General features: G+C 46.3%; 1 protein-coding gene across 3 annotated transcripts in view; it reads right to left on the reverse strand.

The window, feature by feature from the left end:
- Nucleotides 1–20,132, reverse strand: part of TGM5 (transglutaminase 5) — a 33,861-nt gene extending 13,729 nt beyond the window's left edge. The window contains exons 1-6 of one of the 3 annotated variants that reach the window (XR_009051573.1): nt 19,965–20,132; nt 15,942–16,121; nt 15,570–15,815; nt 11,991–12,109; nt 8,047–8,175; nt 7,265–7,442 (exon numbers count right to left, since the gene is read on the reverse strand). Coding sequence is in view for 2 of the 3 variants with exons in the window: in XM_057724797.1 (XP_057580780.1) it covers nt 7,265–7,442; nt 8,047–8,175; nt 11,991–12,109; nt 15,570–15,815; nt 15,942–16,121; nt 19,965–19,974 (862 nt within the window). In the remaining variant the exon portion in view is untranslated. The remainder of the gene's footprint in view (nt 1–7,264; nt 7,443–8,046; nt 8,176–11,990; nt 12,110–15,569; nt 15,816–15,941; nt 16,122–19,964) is intronic. The other 2 variants (XM_057724797.1, XM_057724798.1) reach the window with 2 other exon arrangements.
- Between the last annotated feature and the right edge of the window lie 190 nt (nt 20,133–20,322).

Below are 20,322 nucleotides of genomic sequence, written 5' to 3' on the forward strand. Positions count from 1 at the left end.
TTTTAATAATTTAGGACACTTGGTTAGTGGAATGACCCATATTCTGGATTTGCCTGATTGATTCTTCTTGGCTAATTTCAGAGTTAACATTTTTGGCAAGAATACTGCATAGGTGATGTTGTGTAAATTCCTCTGAATCACTTTAGAAGGCACAGGCTGCCCATTTGTTCTGCTAATGGGGGCCTAAACTTAACTATTTGATTAAGGTCAGATTAATGCCTGATGAGAGTATCCTTTCCCTGTCATTTAACAAGCAATCACTAGCATGAAAGATGCTGCTCCCTAACAACCTTTCACCAAGAAATTTTGACATCCTTGATAATCCTTGCCTGAATTAATTATTACACTAGTGATACCAAAATGGTTATATTCTAACACTATTGTTTCTTCCACAGGTATTAGCTGGCATTCTTCTATAAAGAAAAGCATTTCAATCCCCCTCTCCCATTTTTTTGGTATTGTTATGGGTTCATGTAATTTTTTTGTTTGTTTGTTTTACTTCAGCAGAAGTTATTTTTAGCCATTTGCTTGGTTTCTAATTTTTCCCCTGTTGTAAGTAATGCTGTGGTGGACATCTCTGTAGATCAACTTCTATTTTTACCCCCTTGGGACAGATTCCAAGAGGTAAAATGACTGGGTCAAAAAATATAGATATTTCTAAAGGTTCTTCACAAACACTACTGTCATTTTAAAATGTTTATAATTTTTAGTTTAGATACTTATTTATACTAAGTATTTAATTGCTTATAGATTTTAGTTTAGGCTCCTTCTTATACTTTGGCACAAAGCCTCTCCAGGCTGGGGTGGGGACACATCCCTGGATGCAGCCCAGGAAGGGGAGGAGAGAAGCCCAAAGGGGAATCATGTGCTTCCCTGGAGCAGCAGGTCTGCATAGGGCCAAGGAATGAGGGCGGGAGTGAGCAGAGCTGACAGTAAATTGTAGGTGGAGGTGACACAGGATGCCTCGGAGGGGAGGGTGAAGGTGGGAAAAGCTGCCACTGAAGGAACATGAGACAGGAGGGAGGCAAGAGCATGCAGATGACTCAGGAACATTGCATGGGCACATTTATGCTAAGATTACAGTCAGGAAGGTGGACAACGCTTATGGTAATAAGAGCACATGCCAAGGAGGGGTGGGCAGGGAGAGCAGGGAGCAAGTCTCCATTCTTCACCCTACTTGATGAATTCATGTAGTGTCAGTGGTGGTGTCAACTCCTGCTAGACATGGCAGGGTGGGCACTTTTCCACCTGAGCACAGGTCATTGGTCTCATGGCACTCTGAGTTCTCTACTAGACATGGTACATGGTGTGTAATGATTTGTTTGAGTCTGTCCTCCTGAGGAAAGGGACTGTGTGATAGTCATCTTTATCTTTACACAACAGTTAACAATACAGGGCAGGCCTGTTTTGCAGAAACGTGGTGCATCTTTGCTGGGTGAATGAATGTCTTGAATCTTTTGTCCATTCTGGAGATTTCCAACCTTAGCACAGCACTGTCATAAAGGCTGTATGCTGTGCTGTGGGTACCAAGCTTGACTGTCCATAGAGCATAAGCTTTGAGTGGTCATGATTTGCACTGACACATTCTCATCATTTCCTCATCATGCCTTGTGAGAGGACTGGGATAGGGGACAACAGCTGTCACAGTGAGGCAACAGAGGGACAAGAATGGTTTCTTACATAGGGAGGAGGCCAAGGCTTTAGCTGCAGTATCACATGAAGGGAGCTAATAGCATTCAGATCTGCACAGTCGTGCACGTACGTTTCACAGTTTTGCCCCCTCTGTCCTGCTTCCTCTGTCCCCCCACAAAGAGCTCCTCTTGTCTTGTGGCTTCATCTCTCACTCTTTGCCCACAACTCCTGACTTTGAATATTGAGCCTACGTGGAGACCTTGCTGTCACTAAGCACATCCCCAACCGAGCTTGTCTTTCATTCTTTCCAAGCTTCCTTGCCAGTTGATGACATCATCATCCTCACAGGTGCCAGGTATAACCTCACTTAATCCTCTCCACAACCCTGTGATTATCCCACCTTTGACAAGGAAAAACCTGAAGTTTACAGAGGTTGAGGTCACGTGGCAGAAAGAGGAGAGCCAGGGAAGGATCTAAATCCACGTTTCTCTGATCTCAAAGCCTCCCAGGCTTGAAACTACAAGCCAAACCACTGCAACTTCACTAGACGTCCCAGCAACACCTCATTCTCAATGTGCCTTACTGTGTGAAGTTTTCACTGACTACTCCATGCCGCACTAATCTCCCTTCCCATGCTCTCACTTAATTCCAGTCACCAACGCCACACATTTTATCACTGCGTGAAGCTATGATCTCATATATTTATTTTATCAGCCAGATTAAACCCCCCCCACTAGAGTAAGGCTCAAATCAAATACTTTTCTTACATTTCTTTATTCCTAGCACGGTGCTGGCCAAAGTAGATGCTCATTAAATTCATGTTGAAGTGGGTTTTCTTTCACCTCACTTCTGCAGACTGTCAGTCTTGATGACTCAGTTTAACATGAGACTCAGGTGACTTTTTCATGGATAATATGGTGGGAGCTGAGTCCTTGGAAAAGACAAACCCCTGTGGGGTGTGTGTGTTTGTATGCGCGTGCGCACACATGCACATTCGCACAGTGGCACTTGGACAAATGTGGACAAGATCTCAGTGTCAGGAAAGGACTGCGGAGTTCCTAAGGTATATTACACCACTGCCTGGCGTTACTTACTATGTCTCTTCACTCCGCCATTCAGCACTCATTCAAATGAACTTATTTACAAAACAGAAATAGACTCAGAGGAAACAAATTTATGGTTAACAAAGGGGAAAGGGAGGGAGAGGGATAAGTTAGGAGTTTGGGATTAACAGATGCACAGTACTATATATGAAATAGATAACCAATAAGGACGTGCTGTATAGGGAGCTATACCCAATATCTTGCAATAATCTATAAGGGAAAAGAATCTGGAAAAGAATACACACACACACTCTCTCTCACACACGTATAACTGAATCACTTTACTGTATACCTGAAACTAACACAACATTGTAAACCAATTATACTTCAGTTAAAAAAAAAAAAAAAGCAGTATCAGGCTAATTATGTGATAGCTAACACTCCTGTAAATCTAAGCATGTGCATTTTTTTTTAACTTTTTATTTTTTTATTTTGCCATGCATTTTTCCAAGTGCATGCCACACATTAACTCACCACCCTGCGAGGCAGCATTCCACACAGTCCTTGATGTCTCATGAATCAGTGGGGAATAACAGTAGATTTATGCTTAAGCCAAAGGTTGAGGCAAAATAATGTGCCAGGACCTTGGCTGAGGTTCCTTCTTTGAGAGGTAAAGGCTCATTAAGAACAATGAGGACTAGAGTTATTGTATTGAAATGAAGATAATGAGGCACTTTATAGAGACCACTATATGACTGAGAGAGAAGAAATCTTACATGACTTCTAATCCAGGGGTGTTCAAAACAAGTTTTAAGCAGAGGACTCTACATGCAAGCCAGATCACTGGGAATCCAGTATATAAAAGACGTACATGTGGGGTAGTTTTGGGTGAAGAGAGGAGGGCCCAGCCCTAAGCACACAACCTCCTCATCTTCCAGGCTGTTTCCCATCCCTCTCCTCTGCGGCTCTGGGCCCAGGACCCTACTTCACAGAGGAGGGGATGATGCCCATAGGTCTGCTCAGAGTCCTAACCTTCAGCCAAGTCATGGCTGCCCCCACCCCACCCCCTGCAGCTGTGGGCAGAGACAGACCAGGCACATGCCTAGGATGCCTGGGTTTTCTTTTTTAAACAACTTTATTGAGATATAATCCACATACCACAAAACTCACCCTTTTAAAGTGTACAGTTCAGTGGTATGTAGTATATTTACCGGTTGTGTAACAATCTCCACTGTCTAATCCCAGAACATTTCATCACCTCAGAAAGACACTCCGTGCCCACTAGCAGTCACTTCCCGTTCTCCCATCCCCCCAGCCCTAGGCAACCATGAATCCACTCTGTCTCTATAAATTTGCCTATTCTGGGCATTTCACATATATGGAGTCGTATTGGGTTGGCCAAAAAGTTTGTTTGGAATATCTGTAAGATGTTACAGAAAAAAAAAAACGAATGAACTTTTTGGCCGACCCGATACAATAGGTGGCTTTTTGATGCCTGGCTTTGGGGAGAGTTTTCAGGCAACAGCATCACTGTCCCTTCTGTTCCCTTGTTACAGAGCAAGGCATCCAGGCTACTTCATAGACCTCAGGGCTGAGGGGTCTGACCTTGTCACAAGGAGTGGATGGCCAGGACAGGAAACTCCTGATGACCTAGAGAGAGGTATGGAGCAGACAGTGCTGAGCACCGGAAGGAAGGTAGGTTAGGGATTTCTCTGAAATTCTCAAACAGCCAACTAAATTGGTGTCTAGGAAACATCTGTCCAAAAAATTATAATCATGTAATTTGCATGCAAAGTCTCCTTTTTTGTGATTTTTCCTTAGAAAGTTGAAGTCAATATGCTGATGTTATTGAAAGGGGCAGGGACTTCCCTGGTGATCCAGTGGTTAAGACTTTGCCTTCCAATGCAGGGGGTACAGGTTCCATCCCTGGCTGGGGAGCTGATATCCCACATGCCTCCCGGCCAAAAAAACAAAACATAAAAAACAAAAGCAATATTATAACAAATTCAGTAAAGACTTAAAAAAGAAAACAAAAAAGGTCCACATCAAAAAAAAAAAAAAAAAAAAGACAGCTTTAAAAAAAAGGAGGGCAATACAGGGAGGCAGAGCTGCAGAGAGGGGAATGCACGTCGGAGTAGACCAGAGTCACGTGGTCACCTTAAGCCTCAGTTTTCTCATCTGTAACATGACAGTAATGATACCTTTGCAGGTGGTTGTGAGCATTGGAAAGTGCCCAGCATGTGCCTTAAGCACAGGGGATGCTTGCTAAATGGCAGCTGCTAGCATTGTTCATGCAGCAGTATAGTCTAGTGGTTAGAGCCAGCCAGACCTGGATGTGAGACTAGCTCTGCCACTCAATTTCCTCACCTGTAAAGTGTAGATAATGATACAGTCTACCCCAAAGGTCATTTGGGGAGTCAAACAAGGTGATCCTAGTTAGCACTTACTGAATGCTCACTGTAACCAGGCATTATTCTAAGTACTCTCCATGTATGAACTCAGTCAGTCCTTTCAACCATCCTGTGAGAAAGGTGCTATTAATTTCCCCATCATATGTCTGAGGAAACTGAGGCACAAGTTAAATGACTTGCCCAAGGTTACTCAGACAGTTAATAGTAGTGCTGGTATATTTGGACCCAAGCTTTACCATTACTCTAGGCTGTCAAGGTTTTCACACAATGCCCGGCACCAAGGAAGTCCCCAAGTAAATTTCAGCTATTGTGATTGTTAAAGAATAACAACAATAAAAATTTTTGACAACGTGCTTTGGCAAGTGTATTGGGTTAAGGAGTTTGACTAAATCCTTGACTTTTAGTGGAGGATTGAGGCTGGGTCTTACCCATCTTTGTAAGCAAGATTATTAGAAGCACAGTGGTTAGCATAGGATAAGGACTCAGTAAGTGTTGTTGGATGAATGAATGAGTTTTCCAAACTGATAGACATGTTTATTAATGTACAACATGGTGACCCTGTTGGGGAAGGCCGGTGTTGATTGAGCTGCAGGTGGATGGGCCACGTTTGACCCACTTTGCCCAACCCTTTGCTTTCCAGGTCACTGAAGGCCCATGACTCTCATAAGCATTGTAAGTGGTCTGCTCTCACTGCATAACCTCCATTCACTGGCTCCATCTCTCTCACCACCAGTTCCAGACAACCACATCCAAACCCCCGCCCTCTCCTTCTACACATGCACCTGGCCCATTGGACTCAGCTTTTCCAGGCCCAGGAAGCCTCCCTCCCTGTCATATACAAGATCGATCCATTCTCTGCCTTCAGTCTTGTGCCTGATCCCTGGATGACTCAGACATCCCAGTTCACCCAAATGTCTGTGACTCTGGGCATCCAAGCCATCGAATTCCTGGTTTCTTACCCCTGGGCAATCAAAGCATCCAACTCCAGATGGGGCTCTGCAGCTACAGAGGAGGAGTAGCTCCCCCTTGCTGACCCACGTGAAGTCATCCTCTGAGGGTGTGGGCACAAACCTCCTGGTGCCCTTGGACCAAGGGCTGGTACCTGTTGCTTATGGCCTGGGGCTCTGTAGGCTTCCTCTGAGAGCCCGGAGACAGGTCTAGCACACACATACACACACACACATGCTGCACCAGCCTTTGCATACAGGGAATTTCTACACAAAAGGCCTGAGCCCTGAATAAACACCAAGTTGTAGGCAGATCTGGCTTCCCCGTATTGGGCTAGAGAGTATTGTGAGCAAAATCCAAGTTTGGGCTCTTTCCCCAGCCAACAAGAATAACTTCCTGATTGTGAACCAAGTCAGGTACACAGATGTGCCTTCCAGGAGGCTGAGAGCCAGCCTAGGCATGGGGGCAGGGTGAGGACCGGGAGCACGTTTGGCCCTGGGTGAAACAGAAACCTCCTCTTGCTACCTCCAGTGTGTAACTCATTTCCAGGTGTTACCTCCCTCACACTCTGCTTGTTCTTCTTGCCACCTGCAAACCAATTTCCATTTGCCTTCTTTCCCAATACATATTTTTAGGCTTTTCTTCTGCTAATGTAGCATTCACTCCCTATCTGAAAAGCTGATCTCTCATTGTCCCCCATCCCATAACTCGCTGGGCTGAATCAGGCCTCCAGGCCTGCTGAACGTGCGACAACTGCAGATTCAAGGTCACTGTACTTTGTCTGCCGTCTTGCTCTGGCCCGGTGGCGCACAGCCCTGCTCAGATGCACATTTCCCTCCCATATATACATCTTCATCAAGTCCATTCCCTGTGCTCAGAAAGGACACTAATCAGTTTGTAAGTTTTCTAATCCTTGGCCTCTCACCTTATTCCTAGCTTGGACCTGGACAATTCCCAGCTAGAGGCTCTTAGGAGGATTCTGTTAGGTTGTCCACGTTCAGAAGAAGGGAAGGGCACCAGGTTTTGAGAAGTGTGTGATTTCCACCTCAGAACCATCCTCTGAAATAAGCCCAGATATGTGAAGCCTGAGGTGAGTGAAGAGACATTTTGCTTCCTTGCAAATGTCCCTTGGTAGGAACTGTGAGATTTCTAGGACAAGAATGGTTCAGAGGGCTGAGACGTGAGCCATTGCACGTTTTGTCTTTCCACGGGGCCCTTTCCACTCCCTACCTGTGCACATGATAGCTGCAAAGACCCAGCACTGCCCGTAGCGCACTGGCTGACAGCCTGTGGCGTGCCACTGCTTCAGGATGGCCACGCTGCCTGTCCACTCCACGGGGTTGATGCCATCTGAGTAATTCTCGCTCCAGTTTCCATCGAGCACCCCACTGTCATCGTTGCTGTTGATCTGAAGAGAAGCCATATGTAGAAGCATTAGAAACAGCCTTTTCCTCAAAAAGATGTGAACTGTGGGTTGCCTTGCAAGGCCCATGGGCCTGAGACGCAGGAGGCTTTGCTCTCATTTTACCTGGGAGCTTGCAGACCTGCTGGGGAAGGGGTGAGGGTCTGAAGCCAGCTATTCTGACTTGTGTATCACTGTTAATTAGTTTATTATTCTGTTTCTACCCACCCCCTTAACCCCTCCATCCCCCATCTCTGCAAAGCCAGAGCTTGGCTCTAAAAGCATTTGAATGTACTTCAGAGCAAAGGAAATTTAGAAACAACAAGACCATTTCCCAAACCAGAGCTACACTTAGTCTTTCCCAAAAAATGCAATTTGGAATTCATGAAGGTGATGGCCCACACCCAGCTATTTCACAGCTCAGTTGAGAAAACCAGTTACCCACATTCTTTCACCAGTCTCCTAAAAAATGGCTTTGCCAGAGGGCCCCTGCCTCTCAACTCTTCACTCCCCCACTGCAGGGGGCAGCCGTGAGTGGGCAGGGCTTCCCTGCACAGCTTCCTCCCTCCCTGGACATGCCCTGGGTGGGCAGAGCCAGACCCAACCTCACCATGGCACACACCACTCTGCTGATGTAGACGGGGCTGCCCCGCAGGGCACAGTCTGTGGCTGGGTCAATCTGGAAGTTCAGGCTCTTGTCTAGCAGCTCCAGGCAAATGTCTGTGATATTCTCTTCAAACTGTGAGAGGAGATGCAGAGAGGCAAGGTGCCCAGACTTGGCACACATGGATATGAAAAGAAATGCGTGACCCACCCCACTCAGCTCTCCAGTGGAGTGTATTTGTGGAATACAAGCCCATTTGGAAGGAAACTCTGTCCAGCAGCACAGCCATGGACTGCCCTACCTCTAGGGCAGGTACAGGGTCTCAAAGCTCTGGGGTCACTACTCGCCCAGTTTGTAGGTCCTGCCTGTTAAATTCCCAGAGTCTTTTCCAGTGAGTCTGACTGGCTGAAACATTGTTTTCTCCTGCTTCTGCCCTTTAATCCTACACTCATGGAGGCCCTGGGACGTTCTTGCTAAAGCCACATTGCCTGATCTTCCACCCCTACCTGCTCACCCAGCTTGTCATTGGCAGCTAGTGCTGAGGTGTTGGCACTCACTTGCCGTGGCACCTGTGATTCAGCGGAGCTTTGGATTGACTAATAGCATGTGAGTTATGGAAAATTTTCACCCAAGGCAGGCTGACTCCTTGTCCTTCAGGCTTGGTATGAATGCTACTTCCTCTGAGGCTTTCCCTGAGCCAGAGCCTGGTTTCTCTCCATAGCCCTGGCTGCATCTCTTACTCACTAGACTCAGTTACAATGAGGTAGCCAAGGTCTGTCCTCCCTGCCTGTCTGTATGCTGTATCTCTCTCCAGTTCTTCTCACATCCCTGCCCCCCAAGATCTGGCACAGTGTCCAGCACATAATAGTGACTCTGCATCTTTGTTGAATGAGAGGAAATGAACGCATTTATTCCCATGGAACACTGGGCAATAAACAGGATTAGGAGGCTTCTCTGATCCATTTTCCCCAGGGGACAGTTTGATTGGCTCACTTTTCTACTTTAAAATGCTCAACGGCTCCTATGGCCTACTGGATCAAAGCTCTAACCTCTTCTACAAGGCACATAAGACCCTCCCTGATCTGGCCCCCTTCTACCTCTCCAGCCTCGTGTCTCAATACCCCACCGCCTCACTGTTTTTTGCTCCAGCAACACCAGATTCCTTGTAACCCCTGCAGCGGGCCAAATCATTTCTCACCTTTGTGTCTTTGCTCATGCTTCCCTCTGACTGGGATATTTCCCCCCCTTTCCTTCACTTGGCTAACTCAGTTCAAGCATCCCCTCTCCCAGGAAGCCTCCCCCGTGCCCAACCAAGTGCTCTTCCTCCAGGCTCTCAGAATACCCTGTGCCTGGTGCTCAGTCTTTACATACCCCACTGCATAATAAGTGACCTGCTTATGTGACTGCGTCCCTACTTTACTGTGGGCTCAGGGACAATGTTTTATTCATTTTCATGTTTCTAGCACCCAGTCCCTTGCATAGCACTGCCTATTCAATATACGTTTACTAAAGAAGAGGGAGAGAGAGAGAAAGAGAGAGAGAACGAACCCAGGGCTCAGAAAGCAACAACTCCTCACTTCTGCTTCTCACAGATGACAGCCAACTCCTGTCCAGGGGCTCTCTAGTATCCCCATCTGCCCATGCTGTGTGAGGAGTTGGGGATGTCAGTTGGGACCAGTTGAGGCTGCCATGTCTCATCTTGACTATAGCCACCCCGGGGGCCAAGGCTGGGCCTGATGCCACATGTACTGGAGTTCTGTTTGGGCAAGTCCAGGAGAGGCGCCCACATCAAACTGATACAAGCTCTACAAGCCCCCCTCAGGATTTTCCAGCTGACACACCTTCTGAGCAGCCAGAGCTGGCCTCCTCCCCTGCTGCCCTGAGAGTGTTCTGGTGCCAGAGCTCACCCTCAAGAACCTTTCCCTGGCCTGGCATTGGGCTTCTTGGAGCACCTGCTGTTGGCTGAGCGTTCAGTGACAGGCAGGCTTTCAGTAACTAAGGAGTTGCAGAGCATTGCAATTAATAAAATGCTATTTTTACAAGTAAAATAACATGTTTTAGAATATGTGTAGGAAACAAAATGGAGAGGAACTTACACTTTGCTGGTGACAGTGCTTTTAGAAAGACCTTCTTATTCTAGGCACCTATTTTTGTAATGTTTCTCTATAAAGTTTTTAAAAACAGTTATGTATTACTTTTTAAAAATTTTATACCAATTTTATTTTTTAATTGAAGTATAGTTGGTTTACAATGTTGTGTTAATTTCAGGTATACAGCACATTAATTCAGTTATACCAAGGTGAGTCAAAAATTATCTGCACTCCAGTTATTATTAAAACTTCTGTTGGCTGCACTGTCTTATCAGCACTTTCTGTTCAAGACTACTGTCTCCCTAGTCACTGCTGTGCAGGTGTGAATATGTTACATCAGTTCATTTGTAACTGCAGTGCGAGCAAAAATGGATGCCACACTTGTGATTTGCACAAAAGAAGAGCAGCGTTCAGTGGTTCGTTTTTTGTGGTCTGAGGGTATGCACATCTGCACACTTCTGCCCACACTGTTGACATTCTGCAAAAACTTCGTTTTGAGGTGTTAAAGCATCCTCCCTATAGTCCTGATCTTGCTCTATCGGACTTTCACCTGTTTGGTCCCCTGAAAGCTGTACTATGAGGATGAAGATTCACTTCTAATGAAGAAGTGAAGATAGTGGTGTATTCATGGCTCGCAGCTCAGCCTAAAATATTTTTTAATGAGGGAATACGAAAGCTTGTTGACAGATCAACAAAGTGTATTGAAAAGCAAGGAGATTATGTCGAAAAATGATGTATTTGTCTTTTCTAAAAGTTAACTAAAATAAATTCTATAGCCAGAGTGTGGATAACTTTTGACTCACCCGTGTGTGTGTGTGTGTGTGTGTGTGTGTGTGTGTGTCTGTATATTTCAGATTCTTTTCCCTTATAGGTTATAAACTAGGAGCTTGGGATTAACATATACACACTACTATATATAAGATAGATAACCAACAAGGACCTACTATATAGCACAGGGAACTATACTCATTATTTTGTAATAACCTCTAAGGGAAAATAATATGTATTACTTTTTTTTTTTTGGCTATGCTGCACAGCACGTGGGATCTTAGTTCCCTGCCCAGGGATCAAACCTGGACCCCTGCACTGAGAGTGAGGTGTCTTACCCACTGACCACCAGGGAAGTTCCCAGTTATTTGTTTTGATTATGTATCTTTTTCATTATAAAACTAATACAGGGACTTCCCTGGCAGTCCAGTGGCTAAGACTCTGCACTTCCACTTTATGCCTCAACTAAGAGTTCGTGTGCCAAAACCAAAGATCCTGCATGCTGCAAGGAAGATCCTGCACATGGCAGCAAAGATCCCGAGTGCCGCAACTAAGAACTGGCGCAGCCAAATAAATACACTGAAGAGGCAGTGGTAATAGGCAGGGGGACACATCGCTGCTCATTGGCCCTGCTCCTGGCTGAGATGCTTAGGGGCAAGTTTCCCTCAGTGTGAAAGAACTGATCCTAGAGTCTGTCACCTGGGGTTGTGAGGATGACGTAAGCGTGGCAGCTGGAAACACAGTTAACAAACAAAAAACCCGGCACCGTCATGGCCATTGTCACTGTTGTCCTTTCATCCTCACCCTCTTAGTGGAATTCCTGGGTGGCCTTCAGCTGTCCTTCCCCCTTAAATCCTATTGTCCAAACCAGACGTGATCAGCAAAGAATACCTTCCAACTTTCTACGGCTGCTCCCCTAGCTCCCAGGAATGTGGTGTGGGGTCATGTTTCACACCTTCCTGGTGCCATTCAGTTCTCACTTGTCAGCAGTTCTGGGTGAACCTTGCAAGAAGGGCACCCTCCCACCCGCTCCTGCTCTCCCTCCCCACGAGCCCAGGGTCTGGATGGGCCATGAGCAGGGCTGAGACTCACCTGTCCATAGTTCCAGGGGCAGGGGAGGATCCAGTTCTTGTTCCCTTGGTAGATGAAGCCGTAATCATTCACGACATACTCCTGCCTCTGGGGTTCACTGTCCAAGAAGACAGCATCCCCTGGGATTCAAAGTGGGAGGACACAAAGCAGAAAAGTCATGCCACCCTTCCTGTTCCATTTCCACCCCCGGAAGGCCCAGGCCCACAGACACTGAGCTCTGGGGAGAGAACCAGGTGACTCCAAGAGGGGCATGAGTGAGGGGTCTTGGGGAGCCCTCCCCCCCATCGACACCAGCAACGGCTCAATAGGAACATGGGGTAGAAGTAAAAATTACCTTTGGTGGAATTTCTTGGTTTACAAAGCACATTTACATCCTAGCCCCATTTCAAGGTTGAGGAAACAGGCTCAGAGTGATAGGTAACTTGCCCAAACCACACATAAGTAAAGTGAAATTTGAACACAAAGCCCATGTGAGTCCATGTTCCATGCTCTTTCTGCTACACGCAGCTAATCCTGGTTGGAAATGAGCAACCTGGAACCTAGGGGTTGGCATTGACCTCACCATTCCTTCTGTAGGTAAAGTATTTAGAAAGTGCACAAAGATCTAAATCTTAAGATCTAATACTTAAGCTGCTCATCTGAGTGCTGTTTGTAACACTGAAAAGCTGGAAACAAAGGCCTGTTCTTAGGGACTAGTTAAATAATCATCTCCATCACAGAATTCTGTACACTATTAATGTAAGGGTGCAAACTGCATATTTAGATGGAAATCTGTATTTGGTAAATTAAGTTTAAATAGGTTACATAGTGTGTAAAGCATGAATCGACTTTTGTTAGAAACATACTTGTGTATGCACAGAGGATTTTGATCCCTATTCTAAAAGATTTTAGCAGTTTTTTTTTTTTTCTTTTTGCCTATGGGTACTCTCTAGATTTTCTGGAATGAACATGTGTCTCTTTTAGAATATATATAAAAAAATTCTTTTTAAAGTTAAAAATGAAGAAACAAAAGGCCTTGGGAGCAGATGTCCTCGTTTCGGTGTCCTGGAACTGTCTAGAAGCCCTGCCTGAGCCTGAGGTGATGGTGCCCTCCTCCCTTCCTCAGAGGCAGCCTCAGACACAGCCTGAGGGGTTGCTGGTGGAGGAGGACTCCTTGCTGACATGCATTTTACCAGGTTTTGGACCAGTGTGGTGAGAGCTGCAGGCTCATGGTTGCGACCATGCACCTCCCTCTCCATAGTGGGGACCAGCAGTGGCCTGAGGTAGGGTGGGACTCCCCGGCCAATATCCCGGCCCTGGTGATGGGGGGCCGCTGATCCTGACTTCAGCCACGACCAATCCCTAGCCCCATAGTGGGTCTCCCTGGGACACGGGTGGGGCACAAGCCTGAAAAGTGAAGGCCCCCCAGATGTCACTCTCCTCCCCACAGCTCAGGAGGGCCCTCAGTACACGTCTGAAATCCCTAGTCTTGGAGGCCAGGAGATGTGTGTGTGTGTGTGTGTCTGTGTGTGTAAAAGAGACAGAGACAGGGAGAACAGAGAGACAGACAGACAGCCGTCCTCCTTGATCCAGGGGCAGTGCGCCTTCACCGGGCCGACAGGTAAGAGTTCTGAGCCTTCAGCGACAGGGCAGTGAGAGGTGGGGAGAGATATGAGGGTTCTGGGCTCAGGCACAACGCAGCAGACCCCCTGGGGATAAGATTGGGGTGCGGGGGGGAGAGGAAGGGAAGAGAGGGTGGGCGTCCTCTAAGTCAGAAGTAAGACTTGGTTGAGGCCGGCCTCCGCCCCAAAGCCCAGCAGACCCACTCCCTGCTCTCAGCCCTCCCCGCCCGTCTTCCCACTCTCTCCTCCTGGCTCGCCCTTCCTGCCGCCCATACCGTGTCTGCACATCTGTGGAACGACCCCTGACCCCAGGCAGATTTAGAGAAGGGGGATTGTCAGACACATGGTGCTTGGACGCTCTCCGTAGCTTCGTCTGTCTAAGACAAACACTAGAAACAGCCAAAATGCCCATAAGTAGGGGACTAGTGAGAAACATTTGGTGTGTTGAAGCAGTGGAGTAATCGTAGCTGTTAAAAAGAATATACTGATAGGAAAATATGTTCGAAGTTGAATTGTTAAATGAAAAAAACAAGTTAGAGCATACTAGGTATTAAATAATGCCACTGTGATATGTGTTGTGTCATCACACATGCACGCATATATGCATAAATACATATTTGATAAAACATAGAACATTTCTGCAAGGCCCCACAAGAAAGCATTAACAGGATTTCCTCTGGAGGATGGAACTTGGGATAAGGTTTTACTTTTCACTTTAGAGCCTGTCCTTCTTTCTTCCTTCCTTCCTCTCTCTCTCCCTTTTTCTTCTTTCCCTTTCTTTCTTTCTTTCTTTCTTTCTTTTTCTTTCTTTCTTTCTTTCTTTCTTTCTTTCTTTCTTTCTTTCTTTCTTTCTTTCTTTTTCTTTCTTTCTTTCTCTCTCTCTTTCTTTCTTTCTCTCTCTCTCTTTCTTTCTTTCTCTTTCTTTCTTTCTTCCTTTCTCTCTCTCTTTCTTTCTTCCTTTCTCCCTCTCTTTCTTTCTTTCCTTTTCTTTCTTTCCTTCCTTCCTTCTTTCTTTCTTTCTTTCTCTTTCTTTCTCTTTCTTTCTTTCTTTCTTTCTTTCTTTCTTTCTTTCTTCCTTCCTTCCTTCCTTCCTCTCTCTCTCCTTTTTCTTTCTTTCTTTCTCTCTTTCTTTCTTTCTTCCTTTCTCCCTCTCTTTCTTTCTTTCTCTTTCTCTTTCTTTCTTTTTCTTTCTCTCTTTCTTCCCTTCTCTCTTTCTTTCTCCCTCTCTTTCTTCTTTCTTTCTCTTTCTTTCTTTTTTTTTCTTTCTCTCTCTTTCTTTCTTCCTTTCTCTCTTTCTTTCTTTCTTCCTTTCTCCCTCTCTTTCTTTCTCTTTCTTTCTTTTTCTTCCTTTCTCTCTTTCTTTCTTTCTTCCTTTCTCCCTCCCTTTCTTTCTTTCTTTCTTTCTTTCTTTCTTTCTCTTTCTTTCTTTCTCTCTCTCTCTCTTTCTTTCTTTCTTTCCTTCTTTCTTTCTTTCTTTCCTTCTTTCTTTCTTTCTTTCTTTCTTTCTTTCTTTCTTTCTTTCTTTCTTTCTTTCTTTCTCTTTCTCTTTCTTTCTTTCTCTTTCTTTCTCTCTCTCTCCCCTTCCTTCCTTCCTTCCCTCCTTCCTCCTATCCTGTACTTCATTCCACAAACTTTCAATGGAATGCACTTATTACTCTTATAATGAAAAACCTTAAGTTAACTTTAGAATATATGATGAAGGTAGATGTTAATAGTGATCAAACTTAATTGTAATAGTTTTCTTTGTAAGTAAAGATGACTTGGTTCATCATTTTAAAATTCTGAATAAGTAAATAAATAGTAAATAAATAGCAACTGCTCTGCTTGTTGATCGTTAGGAGTGGATGCTGAGTGCATGGGATTGGGGAATTTTGTGGGTGACCAGGGAGAAGGGGTCTGGAAATCCTTGAGACTGGCTGTCTATGGCACTGACAAAGGGGCAGAGATGAGGGACCTCCACACAGGCAACCCACTTTACCTGGGCACCAGGGATTGAAGAGAAGGATGAACTCCCCGAGCTGGTAGGCCGTGACAGGCCCCTGTAGGGATTCGATGTGTATCTTCAAGAGGTACCGACCCACAGCCGCCATAGGAGGGGCACATAGGCTCACCTCCAGGGAGTTGGCCCCGATGGTCTCCAGTGAGGCGATCCAGGGACTGGGGCCACGACAACCTGCCAGGCTAAACACGGCCCTAGTCCCCTTGGCCAGGTCTGGCAGCGGTCCTGAGAAGGAAGCAGAGCTGAGGACCTCTGTGGTGACCTCCCATCCTCCAAGAATCCCCCCCAACACACACACACACACACACACACACACACACACAGCCCCTACGAGTCAGCCCGGGTCCTTACCAGTCTCAGCCACGAAGATGATGTTGTCCAGGCCCGGCTGGAAGGCCCGGTTCTTGAAGTACAGGGTGATGTTGAAGGCCTGGCCCCGGCGAACAAGGAGGCGGTCAGAGCTGATCTCCTCTGTGTGATGTCGCACGTTGTTCCAGGAGCTCTGGAGGTCGGTGAGGGCCACCTCCAGCCCTGTGACGGGACAGCCGGGGCAGACAAAAGAGCAGGGTTGTGGAGTCTAGTCCCGTCCTGTCCACTACTTACTAGTTGTGCAAACTTGGGAAAGAAACTTAACCTCTCTGCGCCTCAGTTTCCAAGTAGGTAAAATAGAATCCGTGATATCCGCCTTGGGTATCATGGGTTGGTATGAGGATTAAGTGAGGCTCCATGAATGCAAGTGCCTCTTTCTTATTTCTTTCCTCCCTTCTTCCCTGCTTCTCTGACCCTCTAACCCCTTCTCCTGTAAGGAGGTGCATGGTTTTCTGCCTCTGTTTGACTCCTCTTGTAGACCTGGCCAAGTCTGCTTCCTCCCTTCAGCCTAGCATGTCTCCAGATTGACCCCAGCATCCACTTTCTTGGACTTAACAGTTTCACTCGTCCCTGCACCAGCCTCCAGATCTGGGAGCAAGGCCCTGGAGTAGCTGCCCAAGGTTAACTGTCCCTGGGTTCGCTGCTATTCTTGAAGCAATTTGCTGGCTCTCTGACTGCCACTAATGCTATGTTCCCAGTGCCCTGGGAGCTGGGATGCTGAGAACGGTCCCAGAAAGGTCCACTCCCAGGCTTCTGTAGCTTCCGTTAAAACACAGACTGACCTCACTGTTCTCCAAGTGTGCCTTCCCCGAAGACCTCCACTTCTTTTTTTTTTTTTTTTTTTTTTTTAATAATTGTTACAACAGCTGTCATTTATTTATTTATTTATTTTATTTTGTGTGTGTGTGTGTGTGTGTGTGTGTGTGTGTGTGGCACACGGGCTTAGTTGCTCCGTGGCATGTGGAATCTTCCCAGGGCAGGGCTCGAACCCGTGTCCCCTGCATTGGCAAGCAGATTCTTAACCACTGCGCCACCTAGGAAGTCCAACCTCCACTTCTGATTTCTCCATGTTTGGCCGTGGTTCTGCCATGGTCCCCAGGCACCTGGGCTCACAACCCTTAAATCACAGTTGACTCATCCATCTTCTTCTCAGTCTGTATCCATTCATGTGTCACAACTCCCTTCACTCCTTCCCTTAAAATGCCTGTGGTATCCATCTGTCCCTTTCCACATGGGCACAATTCTGACCGCCTCACCTCATTCCTAGTGACTATAACAGCCTCCATCAGGTCTGCTTCCTATTTCTCCACATCACCCACCCCTTAACATGTCACCAGATTATCTTCCTTCAAGGCCATTTGATCATGCCATCCTTTTGCTTTCAAAGTCCTGAGATACCCCACAGCCCACCATACAAAAGGCGCACTCCTTAACTGAGTTCTGACACTCATGACCCTGCAGACTTGGCCTTAACTTATGTTCGCACTCTTACCTCTCACCACTCCCAGCAAAGGCCCTCTCCTCCAGCCAATCTGTCCCAAAGCAAATGGTAGCCCTACCTGTCCATGTGTTTTGATCCTACAAGAGCCACAACTCAGAGTGTTCCCTCACTATAAAGAATTTGTATAACTCAACAATTTAAAATAAACTCGAATAAAAAATGAGCAACTGATCTGAGTAAGCATTTCTCCAAGGAAGATATGCAAAAGGCCAATAAGCACATGAGAAGATGCTCAACATAATTAATCACTAGGGAAATGCAAATGAGATCTCACTTCACATCCATTAGGATAGCTATAATAGAAAGACAGATAATAACAAGTGTTGGTGGGATTGTGGAGAAATTGGAACCCTCATACATTGCTGGTGGGATTATAAAATGCTGCTTCCACTTTGGAAGACAGTCCTCAAAATGTCAGACATTGAGTTACTATATGATGTAGTAATTCCTAGGTTTATACCCAAGAGGTGAAAAGTGTATGTTCACACAAAACCCGTACATGAATGTTGAATGCAGCATTATTCATAATGGCCAAAAAGTGTAAACAATCCAAATGTCCGTCACCTGCTTAAAGCATGAATGAAATGTGGTATAGCCACATGATGGAATGTTATTCAGCCAAAAAAAAAAAGGAATGCTGAATATACTATAGCATGGGTGAAACTTGAAAATATTATGCTAAGTGTAAGAAGCCAGACACAAAAGGCCACATATTGTATGATTAAATTTCTATGAAATATGCAGAATGGGCAAATCCATAGAAACAGAGGTAGATTAGACTTTCCTAGGGGCTGGGGGTAGGAGAGAATAGGGCATGACCGTTAGCGGGTTTGGGATTTCTTTTTTGAGGCGATGAAAATGTTTTGGAACTACTTAGTGGTGATGCTTGCAAAACTTTTTGAGTTTACTAAAAAAAATCCCCACGGAATTGTACACTTGAAATGGGTGCGCTTTATGATATATGAATTATACCTCAATAAAGCTAATATGAATCAAATCAGCTGTACCAAAATGCCCTCATAAATATTAAACTTTATCTTTTTAAGCGTCAAGTTCTTTTGGTTATTGGTAACATGTACCTTTCTCACAAGCTAGTTGCTGTTTTATTGTTGTTATCATAAGAGAAATACAAGCATAACAACCAGCATAGTGTAGGTACTCCAGTGTTTGCTGGGTTGAGCAGAGTGCTCTATTTTTTTATGTCATCACCCTGTACTTATTTCGTATTTCAGATTCAACCCGTAGCTATTAGGGGCCTGTCTGTGTGTGCTGGGCCCTGTCCTAGGCACTCTAGGATAGGGATCTCAGCGAGTATTCACCACAACACTGGGGGGATGAAATTCCACGTCGTTCACGCTTGGAGGTGAGGAAACCGAGGTGCAGGCAGGTTAAATGTCTTTCCTAAGGTTAAACCGAGGGCAGGGTTGACTGGCCCAAGTCTGGTGCTCTTTCCATTCCCCAGCAGCTGCCACCCACTGCTGGCCTTCACGCACGTTCAGGAAGAACATCGGACTCACTGCCAGCTGGGAAGGCACTGGGCTTTTTCCTACTAAGAAAAAGAAGCTCACCCTTTTTGGAGACCCATGGACTGGACTGGCCCTGATTCAGGTTGGGCATGTGGCCCAAACTACTCAGCAGGCGTGGCAGCATCTGCCTGACAGCAAACACTGGGGTCAAGTCTCATCCTCTGGGTACATTGTGGATGAAGTTAATCTCTGCCTGTAGCACAGGGATTATTCTTCAGCCCAAACATCAGATATTCAAACACAAAAAATAGTAAATGAAGATGAAGCTGTTACATCTATAGAGCTTTTAGCTCATTCTTACAAATGGTTTCGACTAACCATTTAATCTTCATAGCAGCTCTTTCTAGAGAAAGGAAGCTGATACAGAAAGGATGGTGGGACTTCCCTGGAGGTCCAGTGGTTAAGACTCCACGCTTCCACTGCAGGGGGTACAGGTTCAATCCTTGGTTGGGGAACTAAGATCCTGCATGCCGCATGGCATGGCCAAAAGGGGAAGAAAAGAAGAAAGAAAGTGGTGGGCAGATGAGCCACAGACCCTCTAAAGTGGAGGAGGAAGAGAAGAATGAAGATTCAGAGAATTCTGGAGCTGCAAGATAGCTTCAAGATGGTTTGGTCCCAGCCTCGTTGGTGAGGCATGGGGACTGGGAACTAGAGAAGTGGCTCGTTCAGTGACAAAGGGTCAGCTGTGGCAGAGGGCAGGAACCCTGACCCCCTAATCCCTCACCCTATCCTGTCCCACGGGGCTGTGGAAGCAGACATGTTGGCACTCATTTGTTTAGCTGGTTTACCTGCCAGCCTCCACCTCGTCTCCTGGTTCTCAGGCTACCAGTGAATTCTGCTGTTTCTGGGCTTTCTACTTTTTCTGCGTCCGTTGTTTATTTACTCCTCCCTTCCTCTGAATCCATCCTCCCCTTGACTTCCTACAGTCTCTCTGTCTTGCTCAGCCCTGAGCTCCGCAGCCCCATGGGCCTTGCCTACCTTGTGCCATGGTGGCTGCCTCTGGTTCCCGGGTTGCTCCCGCACAACAGCTGGATGGCCTTGGAGCTTCAGGAAACTGGTCCTGGAGTGTCTGCTTCCCCTTCCATCCCAAGACTCCAGGAGACACCAAAGGCGGGGTGGCTGTTGCACTGCCACCTGCTTACTGGGCAGATCACAACTGGTTTTCTCACTTGCCCTCAGGTTTTTCTTGGCAGTGTTGCTCAGCTGAGAGGGACTGTGGAGACCAATGAACAGTCAGGGCCTTGTGCCATGTGGGCCTCTGGCAGCGCTTGGGCAATGGGGCATTCCCTGGCTGGTGCTGTGCTGTGATGGGGGAGCTGGGTGGCAAAGGCGAGCT

This window comes from Hippopotamus amphibius, chromosome 2 (assembly GCF_030028045.1).
Source record: "Hippopotamus amphibius kiboko isolate mHipAmp2 chromosome 2, mHipAmp2.hap2, whole genome shotgun sequence".
In the NCBI taxonomy this organism is placed as follows: domain Eukaryota; kingdom Metazoa; phylum Chordata; class Mammalia; order Artiodactyla; family Hippopotamidae; genus Hippopotamus; species Hippopotamus amphibius.